The sequence below is a fragment of the Pterocles gutturalis genome, unplaced genomic scaffold (assembly GCF_000699245.1).
Source record: "Pterocles gutturalis isolate BGI_N339 unplaced genomic scaffold, ASM69924v1 scaffold9186, whole genome shotgun sequence".
Taxonomy (NCBI): domain Eukaryota; kingdom Metazoa; phylum Chordata; class Aves; order Pterocliformes; family Pteroclidae; genus Pterocles; species Pterocles gutturalis.
In genome coordinates, this window is record NW_010103026.1 from 66,512 (window position 1) to 85,188 (window position 18,677).

Sequence of the window (18,677 nt, forward strand, 5' to 3'; positions counted from 1 at the left end):
AGCCACCCCTGTAGCCCCTCCACTATCAAAACCTTGCCACACAAACCCAATAAAACAAGGCAAATTCCCCAGCTCCACCTACCCTCTTCTCTTTCTTATGTATCCCAGGCCACCAGGGCAAGGCCCTGCTGGAAACTTCTGTCCTACCAGACAGAGCAGCCTTGGGGGCAGCCGTGCTTGCCCAGCTCCGCTGGGCACAGCCAGTCTCAGCACATGAACCACGTTTCCCTGCCTGGTGCATTCAAGCTTCTCTTCTGCTCCTGGCTGAATCATGCCAGCTATGGTCAGGTTTAATTCATTACCCCTAAGTCATATTGTGAGCAAGAAAATTTATCTCAGCCTATACGGCCAAAAACCCCACGAGAGGGGGAAAGAACTCTGTTGACACGAGCCATCTGAAACAAACAGGAAACCTCCCACCACAACACCATGAAAGGGCTTGAACTTGGAAACTGCTCTCATTACCCAAAACGCAAGTAACTCGGAAACCACCACCTTACCGCTTTGTTCCCACACAATCGTTTTTAACATTTAAATATTCAAAGACAGGCAAAAAACACAGGTGAAAGAGCCCAAAGGTGTCATCAGAAATGCCTTTTGGAGCATGGAAACCATAGAGAAAACAGGGTTTTAATTTGCCTGCATACAGCAAAGCCCTTGTTTCAGGTCTTCCTAGTGTTTGTCATTTAAAAAAAAAAAAAAAAACAAAAACACACAAAGGAAAAAAAAAAAAGGAAGAGGCTCTGATGAGACCAGCTATGCCACTGCTCTGTCAAAGCAGGTCTTAAGCTCAGAGCACTCTGGGCTTACTCTGGTACTCTGGCATTGACTTGTTCTGTGCTTGTAGAGCAGAAGGTCAGGAAGGAAGGACAAAAGGATGGACAAAGGTTAAAGGCACATGGGAAAAGAGAGAGGCTCTGGAGGACGAGGAGGTTAAACACACTGTGGATTAAAGGGCAGGGCGGTGAAGAAAAAGAAGAAGACTAGTAAAATCAGAACTGAGTAGATAAATTAATATAGTCTAATGGGAACTGCACAAATCCTCTTATTACATTATTCTGTGGTTTCAAAAGTCTGGTCTCCGAAGGTGAACATAGAATTTTAGTATCTTACTTATGCATATATCCAGTATTTCCTTGGTCATCTAGCATCAGAGAGTAGCCAAGAATACTTTAGCATCACCCCCAGAAGCTGGATGTTCAAATGCCTACTAGCAGATAAGGAATGAGCAGCCAAGGCTACAGCCAGCTGGAGTTCCTGCTTCACACAGGCAGCGAAGGCACGCTGAGATCCTGTGTTGGTGTTTAGCTGCTCTGATGGGACATCACATCTGACCCTTAAAAGTCATTTAAATACCACTGATCTTCAAATTCTGCAATCATCATTTTCCACTTCATTCATTTCCATCTCTCTGTATTCCAGGTAATGATGGGTCAATCCTGTTCTTTAAAGACCTGGCATCTTTGAACCTTGATCTAGCATGTCAGAAGCAGGTGTGCATCTTGCCTATTCAAGTTGTGCACAAGCCACTCACTGGTAAGTTAATGACACTCAGAGCATGTTGTGAATCACACATTGCAGAATTACTGTCTTTAGGGAATTTGTTTTGACAAATCAAAACAGCCTGCCATGCTTTTTTTCAAGTCAAGGGCAGAATTACCACTGACAGCAGCCGAGACAGGTATCCTCTGACTCATCAAGGTTATATGATGTGTCAATTTATATATGCAGCTGCAGCATGCTGGGCATGACTGGCCTGTCTACTGGCTGAGGAAACAGTGGAGCCACATGTGGAAACACCAGTCCATGGGTATACAGAAGTTTTGGTGAAAAAGTGTATCAGAAAAATTCCAGACAGGAGTTTTGTTTTTTTCCCCAGCATACTTCACTGGCTGCTTGGTACAGTCAAAGCCGCAAAATAATTTCTCTGAACATTTGTTTTTTTTGAGGGGGGGGGGGCAAGGGAGGAATCAACAAAGGCCTGGACAGCCTCATTTCATTATTTGCCTTGGTGCCTGGCTGCTGCACCTCACTTTGTCTGGAAAGTGAGCAAGCATTCAGAACACATTACTCACAGGCTGCAGCTCCTGGCAAAGTCACCTTCATGCCATGTAACTCGCACATAGGGAACACTGCACGGTGACTGCAGCTTACGAGGGAACTCTCCAAAACCACTTACGCCAACTCCTGCAATATCCTTTCAATATCTATAGGGTGAGATCCTATTCAGGCATAAACCCACTGCCTGCACAGTGGCTCATGAACTGTTACTTTTAAGGGTGAGAAGGACAGCCTTTTGATTGATTTTGTGCCTATCACAGAATGTGACAGAAGAACCCTAGTGAGGCTACTTTCTCCCCATGCTCCTCCTACAATCAAAGGAACCGGAGGCACCTATAGATGGCTACTAAGAAAACTACCACTCAGGCTCCTTTGGTATGCAGCTCAATGTGCAAATGCAGTTAGTGCTCAAGCCACAACTGCAAATTGACTTTCTGGTGCCTTCTCCAAACATTTCTCATGCCAGAAATCTGTAATTCTGCTTACAAGAACTGTGTGGGTTATGGTAGGTTGTGCTTGACTAAATGATTTAAAGAAATAGCAGCAGGCATGCAATAAGGACTTGCGCAGTATGTAACTGAATGACTTGGCTGCATCATTCTCCCTCTCAACTGTCATCTCAGGGCCTGCCGTGTAAAGAGCATCACTGTGCTTCAGCCAATCACCGAACTACAAAATCTTTTTCATAACTTAAATCAAAATCTAGAGGAATTTAAAAAAATAATATAATTTTTTCATGCCAACCTCCCCAAAGCTCAGACAGGATTTCTCCCAGAACTCTGAAAAGACTAACCACAAGGAGACATAACTTGGTCTGTTTATACTATATCAATTCCCCGGGAATAAAAGTGCAGGTAACACATCTCACTACAGAGATCAGTTTTATTTTGCAGGAATCCAAGTAGAAATTCAGCTATGTTTTTGTCAGACACAGTGTTAAAGTTGTAAAGAATGAAAAAATCTGAAGCAGACACACTGCACATTTCTTTCATAGGTTATTTCTTGTGGAACAGGTGTTGATTTCTTTCTCTCCTTTCCAGACCCAAAGGCAAGCCCTAATCAGGCTGCCAGGCTCACAATCCGTGTACCCTCAAAGTCTGTCATTAGTGATTCTCCTTGACAATGTATCAGCTTACAAAAAGTTTGCTGTCTTAAGTAAAAGCCAAGTTGATTGTCTTCTATGAAGAGAATATCACATTGCTCCACTTATTCTATCTTGTTAGATACATAAAGGGGGTACTCCTATTTCCTTCCTAAAACAGCATCATAGAGTTTTCCAGTCCTCTTGACTTGAATCTCTCTGAAGCCAGCTGCCTCAAGGAGCCTGCTGTACTCTGATGCTGTTCGCTCTTTTCCTTCTGTCTGGACCAACATATTCATTGAATACAGTTGGGTTTCTAAAGGCCCACTTCTGTCTTCATTCAGAAGGGATTCAACCAGCAGCACTCCACCACCTGGTTGAATAAAGAGAAATCAAACACAGGCTGAGCTCTGAAGAGACAAGATATTTTGCAACTGAGTTACTAGACCAGAACGTAAGCTTTAGTTTCAGGAAGAAGCATCCTGCACGTTAAGTCATATTTCAGTATCACAGAAGACAATGCAAGAGCAAAAGCATTGCAGTGTGCCTCTGCTTGGCTATGTAGGTCCTGACGTACCAGGGTTGAAGGGGATGCTACTGCTGGGATGGAAATTCCCATTTCCCCCAGCTGAAATCCACAGAAACTTACTGATTTTGCAGAGAACCCAGATCTGTAGGCAGTGTTTTCAAGACTCAAGGGATCAATGTTATGCTTAACAGGATTTTCATTATGATCTATACACCTGTCTGTGTAAACAATTCCCCAAATCCCCATTCTTTATACTTAAATATGCTGAAAGAAGAGTCCCTGTGGAGTAGGAGACTAAAACTGGAAGCTAGATAATGAGAACTTAGATGAGGCTTTGTTTGGCTCAGCCGTACGTGGCTGGCTCAGGAAACCAAAATACTAAACCAAGACACCTCTGCACTGAATCTCTGCCACCCAAATTGCACATCAAGACTGGTGTGCTTCACGTAACTGACAGGTGAGAGTCTTCTTGCTCTTCAAGAGCTCACACCTACCAGGTTTGCAAGCCTTGTGGACTTTTTCCAGCAGCTGCCTGCATTTGTCATCATCCCAATCATGCAGTATCTTGGATAAAATATAGAGGTCAGCTTCTGGAATCGAATCATTAAAGAAATCTCCTGCAAAGCAAGAATACATGTATTACACAAATCCCCCAAAACACAGTGTTAAGCAAATATTTTCAGTTCTGTGGAGTTCTAAGGACTCTGGGCTTGACATATCCATCAACAACGTCAGACAGCAGAGTTACCAGGTAAAAGTCTTCTATGGCACTGCAGAGGGGATTTTGTTCCTGTTCAGTCTCAAGAAGGTCTGAAATGTTTAAAAGCAGTAGCTCACCTAAACCAGCCATTGATGCACAGGAAAGCATTTGAGTCTAAGTTTTCTTCAATGACAGGAATTCAGATTCATAAAGCATTAAAAAGTAGAGACAGTTTCTCATGATTTCTGTGATAAACTGTCATGAAATAAAGGAAGAAAATTCTCTTATTCAAGCAAATTTTCAAAAACATTCAGTAACCACAGAGCTACATCATAAATCCACAAGGAAAAAATACACCCCTCTCACTTCTTACCACTAGCTTAGTCGTCATGCCTTTTGTTCAGCACATGGTGTACTGAATTAATATTTTCCTCTCTGCATCTCACTTTGTCATTTCCGACCCAAAATTTTTCGCATCGCTGGCACACATAACATTTCTTGTGTTTCTCCATCTTCATTTTTATATACTCCTTTCCTTCCTCAAAGGCTTCTTTCCTTTCTCAGAGCTTCAACCAATATTAAGTCATTCCAACACTTCAAAGGCTTTTGAAAACACTAAAAATTAGATCTCCTTACATCCAGTTTCATCACACAAGGTGCAAAGACCATGCAAGATCTGTGAACTGGGCAAGAGGAATATGGGCTAGTTCATCCACACTCTGAAATATCTCAGGACTGGAAAGTCTAACAATCATTACCAGAGAAGGGAAATCCCTTGCTCAGAGCAAGCCTGGCATCCCACACATGTGGCAGGAGGTCCGCACAGGAGAAAAGGGAGCGTTAAGCAGATTTATAACATGGCATGACAGTTTTTCAAAATTATAGGACTTTTTTTTTTTTAAAGTACCCATGTTCTAAGTAATCAAAAAGTTGCACTCAGCAGTAAAGAGTTACTGGGTTGCTGAATAACCGAGTCATGTTTCTGAGAGAAGGTAGCTGCAGGTGCACGACTGAGACAGCCTTGCAGCAGCAGTGAATCACAAACCTGGGCTGGGGAAGCTGCAGTCTGGGATGTTCTGCCCACGTAAGGGGCAGCTGGAGACCTAAGCCTCCGGTATGGTACCTCTGAGCAGAGACCAGGGGCTCGGGAGCAACAGCTGTGACACCACATTGCTGTCCATACCTACCTTCATGGAAAGCGATCTGGCGCTCGTCAGGAGGAATAAATTGCTCTTTGGCCACTTGCACAACTTTCGGCAGGTCATAAATTGTGACCGTGGAATTTGGGTACAATGAAACACATTCCTGGGCCAAAGCTCCTCCACCTCCTTTGGGGAGAGCAAAAGAAAGTCAGTGCTGACACAAAACCAACCTGTTCAGCAGCACCCCCATGAAGCGATGCAGGCAACACTGCATTCGGCCTCATGGCAACTGGCAAGGTACATTTGCTCCCTACATGTTGCTGAAAGGGAAGAGGAGGGACAGGAGAGGCCACCGCCTCCGTTTGCTCTGCAGGAAGCCACTGGGCCCCAGTACCCAGGCCTATGGCGTCAAGCCCCAGCCCTTACAGCTCTTACGCACCCCCTCAGCCAGACCCCAGCTGTGGATGCTGGAAGGTGGGAAATGAAAAACAGAGCCACTAAACCAGGCACTGGGGAAGCAGAGACAGAGCCCGTGAGGGAGCCTGATGGTTCCCATGAATCCTGGCAGTGCTCAGCAGCGCTGGGACAGTGACGTGCTGCAGGGTAAGAGGCTGCAGACAATAGCTCAACTTAACAACACTGGCTGAAGGGGAGGAGGGAAAAACTGGCACCAGAAGAATGTGTCAAGCAAGGCAAGAAAAAATGCCAAACCTGCCACGTACATAAGGGGGTGGTCCACTACTCAAACAAATTAGACTGTAGAGAAAAGAATTTAGCTTCCTAATGCTCTCACCACTCTCACATTTCTCTTTTTAACCCAGACAAATCAGTGAAATGCCCCCTTTATTGCTGAGATGTGTCCTGCTTTCCATTGCTGTACCCATCAGATAACGTAGGAGTTATTTTTCTTTTCAGAGCTTGTCGAAGAAGACAGTTGAGAGGTTTGTTAAAGATCTACTTATGCGTACCTCCTAGGTCATAAATCTGTGTGAATGGGGAAAGATCAAATGCAGCAAGAACATCTCTGCCGCATATTCTCCATACTGAGTTCTGGCCAGCCATGAATTTCAGCACTTCTTCTTCTGATCTAGTAATGCAAACAGACACAACACGTAGAAAAGGTAATTTACAATATCTTTGGTAGCAAGTTTTAGCATGAACACTAATCTCTGTTTTTATTGACACTGAATATATTCTCTTTGCATACAAACCTACCTTGAGTCTTACTGTAGCAGAAGCGTACAGCTATGCATTCATGCATTTAAATAGGGAATTAAGCCTAGCGAAGTCCCACAATGTCTTATGCTGCTAATTCTCAGGCTTCCAAGGGATTTTTTTTTTCCTTCAACTACCATTGCCTCTGTGCCAGAGACCTGTGATATATTTTTCAGAATAGGAAATTATATACTTCTATTCAAAATATCAGACAGTGTACCAGTAATGGATATTGCTGAGAAAGGAAATGCTGCATGATGGTTCTGATGACTGGCATTCTCACATCATCATATTTGTCTTGAGGCACAATTTAAAACATTAATTTTACCTACAAGAAGAATAATAACATTTTTATAAAGATACTAATGATTACCTGTACATTGCTCCAAAAGGGTCTTTAGATGAAATGCCAAAAGCCCTTTCATATTGGTTTCTTCCTTCTCTAAAATAGTAACCAAAAAAAGCATATGAGTGTGGATTTCTTTTTCTTTCACCAAACACACCTCAGGGCTGAAGTTTCAGCTAGTTCATCACTGTGGAAGGTGTTCAACTTTGTAGAGAATATTTGCCATCCTGTTTGTAATGTCTGTAAAGGCACTCTTACTTGCCACCCCAAAATATGCTGATGTATTTCTCAACCTTTCACAAGAATGGTTCTTTTCAAGGCCATGTTGGACAGGGCTTTGAGCAACCTGATCTAGTGGAAGGTGTCCCTGCCCGTGGCAGGGGGGTTGGAACTACATGATCTTTAAGGTCCCTTCCAACCCGAACCATTTTATGATTCTATGATTTATGGGAACACATCTCAGGTAAAGGTGCGAGACTGGTGCAATCACCACCATCACACACACCATGTTTGATCATCAGTTGCATGGACTGGAACAAGTGAGACTCAAACCCATATTAAACTAGTCCCATACACCTTTGCAACAGAACTATCCTTAGCCATCACTATTCATCATTTACTTCGTTGATGTCTCCTCAAGTAAGAACCACTGTAGTGATCAAATGGTTTCCTGAAGGTCAAACACACAGAAATCTGACTTCTATATGATCTCTACAATCAGAGGAAAAGGAAAAAAAAGAACACACAGAAATGGAAAACAAGAAAACGTATTGGCTGTGTGGCCAAAATGATTTGTTGGATTTTCTTTCTGAGAAGCAGCCAGCATCTTCATTGTGCCCTTTCCCAGAAACACACTACTCTGCGAGCAGCCACACAGATGCCACAAAGCAGTCTGCAACAGACAGTGCACAACACTCCTCCTTACCTCACAGCATCAGCCAGATAGTGCCAGCACAAGTAGACTGTATTGGAGTAATACATCATAATATGATACTGAGACTTGGGACTTGATTTTGTAAGGTAGATGTTGGAAATGTCTGTGTTTCTGTAGAGGGCTAAAGGGTGAAATAAATGTATTTACTAATATGTATAATATACCGCCTCACCAAACCTATCACACAGCATGGTACTTATCACCAGAAGATGTCTATATGACCAAAGACACAAACACATTGCTGCTACAATCAGTTCTTCCACTGCAACAAGCAGTGGGTGAGGGCTTCTGAAATGTGTGCTGCCCCATCCAATGTGAGTAAACACTATCTACATGCACTTACTCCAGCACCAAACACTTCTTTCAAGAACAGCAAGAAGAATGCCTTACAAGTATCATCATTTACCTATAGGCTTCCACGACCAGAAAAAGTTTTTGGTATGCTCTATTTAAATGAGAAGGCCTTGCAGACAAGTCTTTTTTTCCCAATCAACAAGGTCAGCAAGTGGGAGACAAGTCCCCAAAACATCACACCAACCACAGCAACCCTCTCTCAGCTCACTAGAGCAGGACCTTCTGCAGACAGATGAATGCCCAACGGACTCACAGAAATCCCCCCAGCTTCCTCCAATGCATCTGCAGTGGCATCATTCACCCATGTGACTGGCGTACAAAAGGAATATAAAAGACAGATCGTGTTCTCCCTAAACTCATTGGGCAACTACTGTAAGCCCTGAAACACGGAAAGGCAACACAAGCTAGAGCAGGGGATGCAAATTGTAAGACTTTGGCTAGTCCTGACCAGCTGTCTGATGGCCACAGATCCCTTCTGACCACATGGACTCAGCATCTCTGATGCGAAGGCAAACTTACATCACCTCTCAGTCCAGATCAGCAACCTAACAAAGTACTTCACATGGTGATAAAACCCCACAGAAAATCAAAACATATTTTTAGATCATGCTGTTGCCCATCCACTCTGGCATTTTGTTTGAAGGTTTAAAATCATGCCCACACCTCGGTTTTCTTGAGACCAGCTCTGCAGAGACTCTGAATATATTTTCCAAAGTCACCTGAGGCTCTTGCGCAGAGAAGTTTAGGGATACAAAGCTGTTCACTCAGGTTTTACTTTACACCATTAATCATGCTGACATTTGCTGCTTCTCTTTCAGCTGAAAAGGGGATAGTGTTCCCAAGCAATTCTCTCCTCCTTCCAGATACAGTAACTGGCCTAACACTAGATATCACCTCTGCCACTACACCTCACCTCACTTTCAAAAACATGAGGTTAAAGTCTTTTAGTCTCTTCCCCTTCTTCTGCCTTTATTACCTCCTTCTTCTGTCAACTCTACTGCCAAGAGCTTTAATCCCACACAGGCATCCAGCAGTCTTTCCATCCCTGTGGAGCTTGTACCCAAGTGCGCAGCAATGGCACCTGAAGACAGAGGCTCTCCTGACTCCAGCAGAAGATCAAACACCCCCAACTCACAGGCAGTGAACATAACCTGGGGATAAGAAAAGGCGGGAGCAAGCAATCAGGTGAAAGCCCAAAGTCTACTGCATTTTTAAAGCTGTTTTGTTGCAGAAAACATACACATAATAATATTTTTCCATGTAAAACCATATTTCACACAAACAAGTCCAATTATTAAACTGGAGTTTCTCTGAACACCGGTAAAACCATACAGTGCTTGTAGTGTGCTTTTTTAAATTTCTTTTCCTTTTCTGGTAAATACAGCTGATGTCTTTGGCTCACAAAGGTTCGCATTTAGAGACCAAGTGTTGGGTGTGAATGTTCCTGTCTCTTCCTTAGTTTCAGAGCACTTTCTCACAGTATCTCTTGCATTTCGCCTGGAAAGCACAAAGGCAAGACTGTGTGGTGGTAGGGTTTTTTGTTGGTTTTGTTGTTTAAGTAAGGATCTAATGTATGCTCTCCAGTGAACTCTGGAGACTCTCCTGTGGCTTGCAACAGGGAGGAATATCCCACTCTATGGACCCTGTTTTCAGGGACTAACATGTATGACTACAGTGGTCTCCCTGAGGCAGGGAGGTTCCTCTCAGCCAAAAGGAGTGCCTCATCGGGCCAGCAGAATTGCCCTGTCTTTCACAGAGAAGGAAGGTGTGTACCATCTCCAGGAATAACCCTCAACCTTCAGCCAGACATGTAACGATACAGAAGAAAAACATCCTTCTTTACCTGTATGCAGTCAAGTTTACAAGTATTAGCCTATTTTTGTGGCCACACAAATGCTCCTAGAACAGTAACAAAGTCATCAACTCAATTGACTGCCTGTATCTACAGTGATTTGATAAAGTCCATGGGAAGCTCCTTTTATTCTCAGTAAGAACGTGGTTTAACCAAAGTTGAGATTGTTTCTCAAAAATATAGTAGCAGTGTTAATTTGGAAAGCATTGGGCACTCCTCTTTCTCACCAAGCAAAAGGATTTTTCATTATCCATTTTTATTCTCTTTACTGTCAGCTCTGCCTTTCACGAGCCTTAGGGTGCAGCACTATTTGCACAACTTAAAGGACATTCCTTCTGTTGTTGGCCAGAGGTGCAGCAAGTAACAATAGGAAAGGTAACTAAATATTAAATGAGGAAAAAATCTCCACTGCACCGGGTATTATAATTTTATGCCCATGTGCTCACACACAAAAAAAGGCAAAAAATACAGTAAATATTAAGGAAAGTGGAACTACTAGTTCTACCTTTGTGCCTGAATCCAATGCTGTTTGGAAAAACAGTCATTTTACCAGACTCGTTCTTTCAAAAAGAAGGAATACACAGAAGTTTTCAAGCTCAGCCTTCTGCACATTACATACAGACAAACCATGGAAGAAGGAAGGAAATTATTTGAGAAGATACTTGAAAAAATCTTGTTCTTTGCATGGCTTAACAGGGACAGTAAAAGGCAACTGAACTCAGCCCTCTGTTTCTCAAACTCCAAAAATGAAAAGTGGGAAGAAATCCCACCACCAAAGGAACCTTCCACATCTGATGCAGTCAGACAGCAAGCCCTCAGCTATAATCTCTTGTGTTTTTTATGAAGCCTCATGCAGACACAAGGTCTGTTCATCCAAGCCCCCAAAGGTCAGAGAGGTCTCGATAAACGCTAAATCTATCCTGCGGGGTCAGGTCGCTTTCAAATCCTTTATGTTTTCAAATTTCCTCCCTGCTCAGATGAGCAGACAGGATGCATTTGTCTGAGATGGTTTTCAGTCCAAAGACTTACATTCAGGACCTAAAGTGAGATCCTTGAATACTTCTGTCTGCATACTCTTAGATATCTATCCAGAACGGAGCTATATTTCTTACCTTTGAGACTAAAAAGCCACTGCTGTATTGCAAGATGATCTGAGGATAGTCAAGGTCTCCTGTGGAACCCATCTTCTTTCTGGACTGAGGCACAGATTCTCTGGTTCTCTTAATCTGAATAAGCTTCTTTCCACCAGGCACAGAGCACACCAGCTGAGCCACTTAATCTTATTGCTTCTCAGAAACACTATGGTTACAAAACGTGTTAGCTAAGTTACTTGGCTTCAGTGGGTCTTTCTAACAGGTTTAGCTGTTTCTTTGTCTCTTCCATCATCCAGCAGAAGGCTGAAGAAGCAGTGCAGATTAAAACCTGTATTGTCAGTTCAGCAGTTGCTTAACATGCTGGTACTTCAGAAGAACTTGTAATAAGCAAAACAGAAATCAGTACAGAACAGCATCAAGAACCACTGTGTCAGTCAGCCCAATGATGTGACTCCAGAGGAAAGACAATTTGGCAACACACTTCTTCAGGTGAAATGTGGACATTCACAGGGTTTTAAGACTGAAGGACTATCAGCTCAGCTCAAGGCTGTCATGCCATACTCTTGGCCAAGCCTGGTATCACCCACGGCACTAATTCTACTCACTGCTCACTGAAGCACAGCATGAGTATGCACAGCACTTACCTCCACCATGCTGAAACAAAGACTTGTTCAGCCTCGGGCTCTGGGTCATGTGCCCAGGGCCTCAGACCCTACCCCTGCACAGAAAAAGACTGGCATAACTACTACAGAGCAGGCAAGAGCCACTGACGAAATAATCCAAGAGCAGAGTCCACACAAGAGGCTGAAGGAGAAGAAAACATCCTACTACAGTCCATGCCAGGAATAATTTCCACTATGGGTGTGGAAAACCTGCGAGTGCTTCCCTGGCCTGGTTTGCAAGTCGTGCCCACGGAAAGGATAAAAGAAACACAGAGGCGTAGCCAGAGGGGAGCTGGAATGTGCTGTGATGTGCATGGGTCCAGGGGACCCTGGGGCTGGCTGTGGGGTACACCCCAACCCTAAGTGCAGAAGCAGCCAGTCAGAAGGGAAGTCATGAGAGTCTGTTTGTTGTGCTGCCTCGTTGCAGTGACTAGTCTGCGCTGACAATGATCACTCAGGTGAGATCAGGAGATCACACTCCTCTGCCAGAGTGACTGTGGAATCTGTGCAGGTTGCATTTAACGAGACATGGTTTCTCTGAAGGAAAAGCCTGGGCAACAGATTTCAAGAACACAGCTACATTCATAATGGACATATTCCCCAGCTATTCCCACCTCAAGGCTAGCACATGAGCTCAGTTTCTATTTAGGAACTTCCGTCTGCACATGCACTAAGTGCAATCCTGCAAAGTTCATTAACTTGCACAAATCTGGTCCCACTCTTACTGAACACGTTAGAGCTTTTTCAGTTCCTCAAATCCATCCCAAATACAGCCCCATAGGAAAAGAAAGCTCACAACCTTCTAAGTCTCCAACCATATGGATAAACAGGTCAACTGCTTTCCCTCAACAGCTTTCCCCCTCCTCCAATGTCAACAGAGAAATAAACTGTACATAGATAAATATCACTAGCCAAAGATAATATTGTTAGCCAAATGATTAGAAGGGTGTAGGAAAATAAAAATATTCCTCTGTCAAAGGCAAATTCTGCAACTCTGCCTGCCTGCTACTGATAAACAAATTGGTGCAATTCTGCCCAAGCATAAAGATTTCCTGTTCCTGGGACAACTGATTTCATAACAGCTATTTTGATCCAGGCCATCAGCCATGCTCAAAGCAAATACTTGCCACACTGAAGTATACATTTCTCTTCCACTGAGCTAAATAAAACAACTCAAGGAAGAGCTAGCTGGTGCTCACCAGCTTACAGACCACTTTCCTCAAATGGCTCAGCCACAGATTGGTAATCAGATATTACCTTTAGTGACCTTTAGTATGGCTGCATGAAAGATTCATGAGTATAAAAATGTTCAACCCTTGATGCTTGCAGTTTTGACTAAATAACAGATGGTTACGTGCACTACTGTAGTCTATCATGTCCTAACGAGCCATAAATTCACTTCACTTACGGCAAAGTTATAGAGTACAAGAAGTTGGTAATAAAATGACCAAACAGTTAATTAAACCCACTTGGAGTACTTTTTCAATTATGACTAAATCTGTCTGTTGAGGACACCAGATGTAATCATCTAATGAGATTACTACCAGGAGCAAGATGTACGGAAGGAGGGTTGCAGATAACTCATATGAGACTGATGCAAAGCCACACACTGTGTGTTGCTGTTTCTAAGTAAACTGTTATTGAGGCTTAAAGTCTAAGCTCCTTTTAAGCTACAAATGCATTCATGAAGATGAAATTGTAATGGCTTGCTTTCTCTGAAAACCCCATCAAGGTTTGTGTCGTAACACTTAGACCACTGACAGGTTAAAGCTGTTACTTTACCTCCACAGTTCTATTTTGGTGATGAATTTTGATTTGCCTAAATGACTCACTACAGACAAATACTACACAAAGAATAGTTAAGTCATTTTTGCATAACATTTGAGTTTAAGAAATTATCTAGGAACAAGGCAGATTTAGTAAAATTAACATGTCTGCTGGTGAGAAATGGCAGACGACACTATTTTCACACACGTAACCTTCCTTATAAGCAACAAGTACATATCTTGGGGATGTGACTATGATAATGAGCTTCAGTAATGCCAGTATGGAAACAACTGGGCCTCGCTATCATTCTTAAGCCTCTAAGTATGCCCAGCTGATATCAGATGGCCTGGAAGTGCATTAAGATAATATAGCTTGTGCCTTTTTTTTTTTTTTTTTTTTAAGAATCCTAAAAAGCCAAGACACTCAGTATCATACTTTTTCTTTGAAGCACAACATCCAGTTTTAACAAAATGCTCATTTGCTCTTTTACAACTTCTAATTCTTCTCACATTTTACAATAGATGCATTTCCCTAGTAACATGACTATTGATTCTGTCAGGTTTTGACACAACTTTTTTTTTTTTTTTCCTTTTTACATCACATATACTACCGGTGGGCATTTGGAAAAGACAGGAAATCCTGTATACCCGGCTCATTCCCTAAGCAAACCCTCCCTCCTCCTCAGTTTTCCTCACAGCAAAAACTCTGACTGAGAATGTCTTTTAAAGATCACCACAAGCAATCAAGAGTTGTTCTTGGTTTAACTTCCTGGACTGCAAATAATCTCTCAGCAAATAATTCAGTCAAACTGTGATCATAGAGATCTGTCAGAGGAAGGTCCCAGCAGATAAGAGGCATAGTCTCACTGAGGACAGACAGGTTCACTAGCTAAAAATGGTGGAGGCCAAAACTTTAAAGAGAGAGAGATGCAAAACCAGCAGCTGAGGCAGGCTGTCATGTCAGAAATGACTTGTGCTCTGTCAAGCATCACAAAGGCCATTAGTGGACACGCAACTGGAAACAGGCCATTTTATACTTGCTAATCTGACAATCCTCTCCTCCATTTCTTCAAAAAATACAGCTTCAGAAAGAAGTGCCCCGTGGCTTGGCACAGGCAAGCACTCCTCAAGTCCTTTTACCTTGTGGCTCACGTCAATTTTACAGTGTTATGCTGTCTGCCAGTAATGACAGTTGCAGTGAGTAGAACAGACTTTGCCGGCCCTTCCCTTTTCCAGTTAAAGTAGGAAGTAACAGACACCACCAGGTAATTCCTCAGAGCACTTACAGGCACTTGTCTGGAATCATACGCAGAACTGTAAGGAAGACCTGGTCTGAGGGTGATCAATCCTTGTTCAGACACTTTGTTGGCAGGCTGAGACTGCTGTCTAAGAGTGACTGTGGTGCTACCACACCATTATCCCTTCATGTTGTCCTACAAATTATCCAGTTCCAAGGAGAGCACTCCTGGGCATCCCATCCAGAGCAGGTAGAGCTCACTTTGCACGTGTCAGTGCACATGCAACTAGATTAGGTATCAATTAGAAAACAATTCCAATCAGCCTTATCCTTTCAAAAGTTTTATAACCTTCTACTACAGCAAAGCATCTGCTGGAGCTAATCTATGATTTTTTTTTTTTTTTTTTTTTTTTTGGCGCGAGTATTATTTTTTTTTTTTTTTTTTTTTTTTGTGACGCAGCAGGAGACGTATTCAGGGGATGCAGCATGTGATGGGGAACCAGATCAAATTCATTTGGTGTGCTGTGACTAAGGAAGAAAGGACAGTGCTGCATACCATTTCAAAAAAGCCCCAAGAGCCCTGTGTCAGATTAAGTACAAAAAAATGGAGACACTTACACACGTAGGAATGTAAGACACTAGGGAGATCCATTCTGCCCACCCAGTTCTAAAGGATCAACTGCAGCTAGCTTTCTGCTTTATACAAACACTAGAGACAACTCTGCAAATTTATTGTGAGGCAGCAAAAGATACATTCTGCAAATAACACGTTTATTGGGCTGGGGAAAGACCAGATCAACAGAATGCAACATAAGCGTAATGAAATGGGTGTTGTATCCAGATCATAACCAAACCTCAAAGGCAGGATACCAGATCAAAACACAGGCAACACATATATCTTCTCTTAATTATAATAAAAAAATCCCTTAGCTTGTATAGCAATACAAGACATCAGTGGTCAATTCTGCTCATCCATTTATGAATTAAGGCATCTGCCAAACTTATTGGTTTAATTGCTTTCTTATACAGAATCTAACATCTCTACCTCTGCTATCAAACATGAGCAGCTGCAATAGTCTGTTACACGATCCCATACATGTTCAAGAAGTGCCCTAAAGCTGACACTGGTGTGATCTCCAGGTAGAACTGATCAGTGATCACCTCTCATTGGTTTGCCTGTATAGCCTTGTGGTCCTTGGTACAGTCCTGTGCTCACAATTTTGGGAGGCACTGCAAAAATTCCCATTTTCTCTAACAGCTTTCAAGATTATGCTTCAGGATAACATATCAAATGTTTTTATATGCATATCTAATAATGCATATACCCTTATTCCAGGTCATTGAACAGATTACTCCATAAAGGCAAAGCCAATTAGAAAAAAAAAACCTGATATGGTCACAGCTTTGGTAACCTTTCTTACTAACATCAATTACTTCTGGCAATGTCAGTCTCATACACTGTCAAAATTACAAAATTACTGACCATAGCAACAGGAACTTGGATTACCTGCCCTTTCGAGGCTCATGTTCTTGGTTTAACAAGGGCTACAGGAAAACCACTCCAGGCAGCCACAGTGAGGCAGCAGCACGCGCAGGGACAGCACACACTAGTCCTGCACAGCACAGGGAGCCTCAGGAGCTTTGGCATACAACCTTCCCAGCCCCCACAGCTCACACTTTGCTGCAAGTGGTCTGTGACAAGCGGAGTCCTCATTCTTAAATGCGAAGAGGTCACATGCTGCCTTGTATCATTAAATGATTACACTTCTGAACCCCACAAATCCTCAAGAGCAAGATGGGTTCCCACTGGCCTGATCCTATCCTCCTGGCACCTCTATCGGGACAAAAGAGAGATATTGTGTTTTGTGGTGACAGGTGTGAAATCTCTCCTGGAGCTGAGTGCAAGAAGAGAGGTGCATCTTCACAACTGAGAACATCCTCCTCCTGTCTCATTGAGTGACTTATGACTCAAGAATGGAGGCATAACATCAGAAGAAATCCTGAGCGTTTCTTGGAACTCAGTAAGTGGAATAGGGCTCAGAGGTTTCTTTCACTGCTGCCAAGGCTTTCCAGCAGCCACAAACACAGTGCTGTACTGTGGAGTTGCCCAATCCATGGCTTAATGTCATTTACACCCCATGTTTACACCATGCCAGGCCTACTCACTGAGGACATTTTTCTTCCACTGAAAGAAAAAAACATACCAGTAAAGAGTGAACCTGTTTCCCAGCAACAAAAGCTGATCTTAAAGTAAGCTTAAAATTAATTTACGAGTATGGCTGACTGACACAGAGCAAGAGGTTGGGAACCATTTGAGTTCTTGGCTTTGCAATAGCATGGGAAGAGCTCCAGAGCTTGAAAGCAGGATGAAAAATAAAGTCAAATGCATGAGATAAGTCTAACGCTTCTGGAGGAATGACTTGTACTGAAGTCTTCCATCATCTTGGGCACACCGAGAGGGTGGGGGTAAATAGCTCCTTTTCAGACCGGTAACCTGTGACAAGTGGGGTTCCCCGGGGATCGATATTGGGCCCAACACTGTTTAATATCTTCCTAAGGGATCTGGATGATGGGATCAAGTGTACCCTGATGAAGTTTGCTGATGATACCAAACTGAGTGGGGAAGTGGACACTTCGGAAGGGAGAGCCACCCTCCAGGAAGACCTGGATAGGCTGGAAGAGTGGGCTAACAAGAACCTTACGAAGTTCAGCAAGGACAAGTGTAAGGTCTTGCATCTGGGAAAACATAATCCAGGAGTGCAGCACCTACCCAGCTGGGGAGCAGCTCAGTGGAAAGGGACCTGGGGGTCCTGGTGGACAAGCTCAATATGAGTGAACAGTTGGCTGCTCTGGCAAAGAAACCTAACAGGATGCTGGGTTGCATCCACAAGGTCATCACCAGCAGAGATAAAGAAATCACTATCCCACTCTACTCAGCACTTGTCAGGCCACACCTGGAATGCTGTGTTCAGATTTGGTCCCTGCTATGCAACAAAAGACGTGGACAGGCTGGAAAGGGTCCAAAGAACGGCCACAAAGATTATCAAAGGTCTGGGAAGCCTGCCACATGAGGGAAGGCTGAGAGAACTGGGTTTGTTCACCCTTGAGAAAAGAAGGCTTAGGGGAGACCTTATCACCATATTTCAGTATTTAAAGGGTGGCTACAAAGAAGATGGAGACTCCCTTTTTACAAGGAATTACATGGAAAAGACAGAGGGGTAATGCATACAAGTTTCTCCTGGGAAGATTCCAACTGGACACGTGAGGAAAATTTTTCACAATGAGAACAATCAGCCATTGGAATAGTCTCCCTAGGGAAGTGGTGGATTCCCCAACATTGGACACTTTTAAGATTCAGCTGGACAGGGTGCTGGGCCCTCTTGTCTGGACCATCTTGTCTGGATTGTGCTTTTGCCAAGAAAGGTGCAACCAGATGATCCTTGAGGCCCCTTCCAACCTGGTATTGTATGTTTCTATGATCTTCAAGGATTTCTTTCCCCATCTCTATCCTATACCTCTGGGGCTGCCATGTGTTCAGTCAAGACAAAGGCTTGACATCCAGGCTCCAACTTTTCAAACAGTACTCTAATGGAGAAGAAACAGAGACTTAAGTCTTGCTTACTCAGATCCTTCACGTTCCAATAAAAACAGTGAATAAATGTATATTCCTGCTTACAACCCAGGAGAACAAAGCCCCAGTACAA

General features: G+C 43.1%; 1 protein-coding gene across 1 annotated transcript; it reads right to left on the reverse strand.

Moving 5' to 3' along the window:
* Window positions 1-3,303: 3,303 nt before the first annotated feature.
* On the reverse strand, window positions 3,304-11,399 carry ASMT (acetylserotonin O-methyltransferase). The gene is made up of 8 exons (XM_010086524.1): window positions 11,327-11,399; window positions 9,339-9,513; window positions 8,000-8,129; window positions 7,102-7,170; window positions 6,482-6,600; window positions 5,559-5,699; window positions 4,166-4,288; window positions 3,304-3,515 (listed from the first exon to the last, which is right to left on the reverse strand). The coding sequence occupies exons 1-8, from the start codon at window positions 11,396-11,398 to the stop codon at window positions 3,304-3,306; spliced, it is 1,041 nt and encodes a 346-aa protein (XP_010084826.1). The 5' UTR covers window position 11,399.
* Between the last annotated feature and the right edge of the window lie 7,278 nt (window positions 11,400-18,677).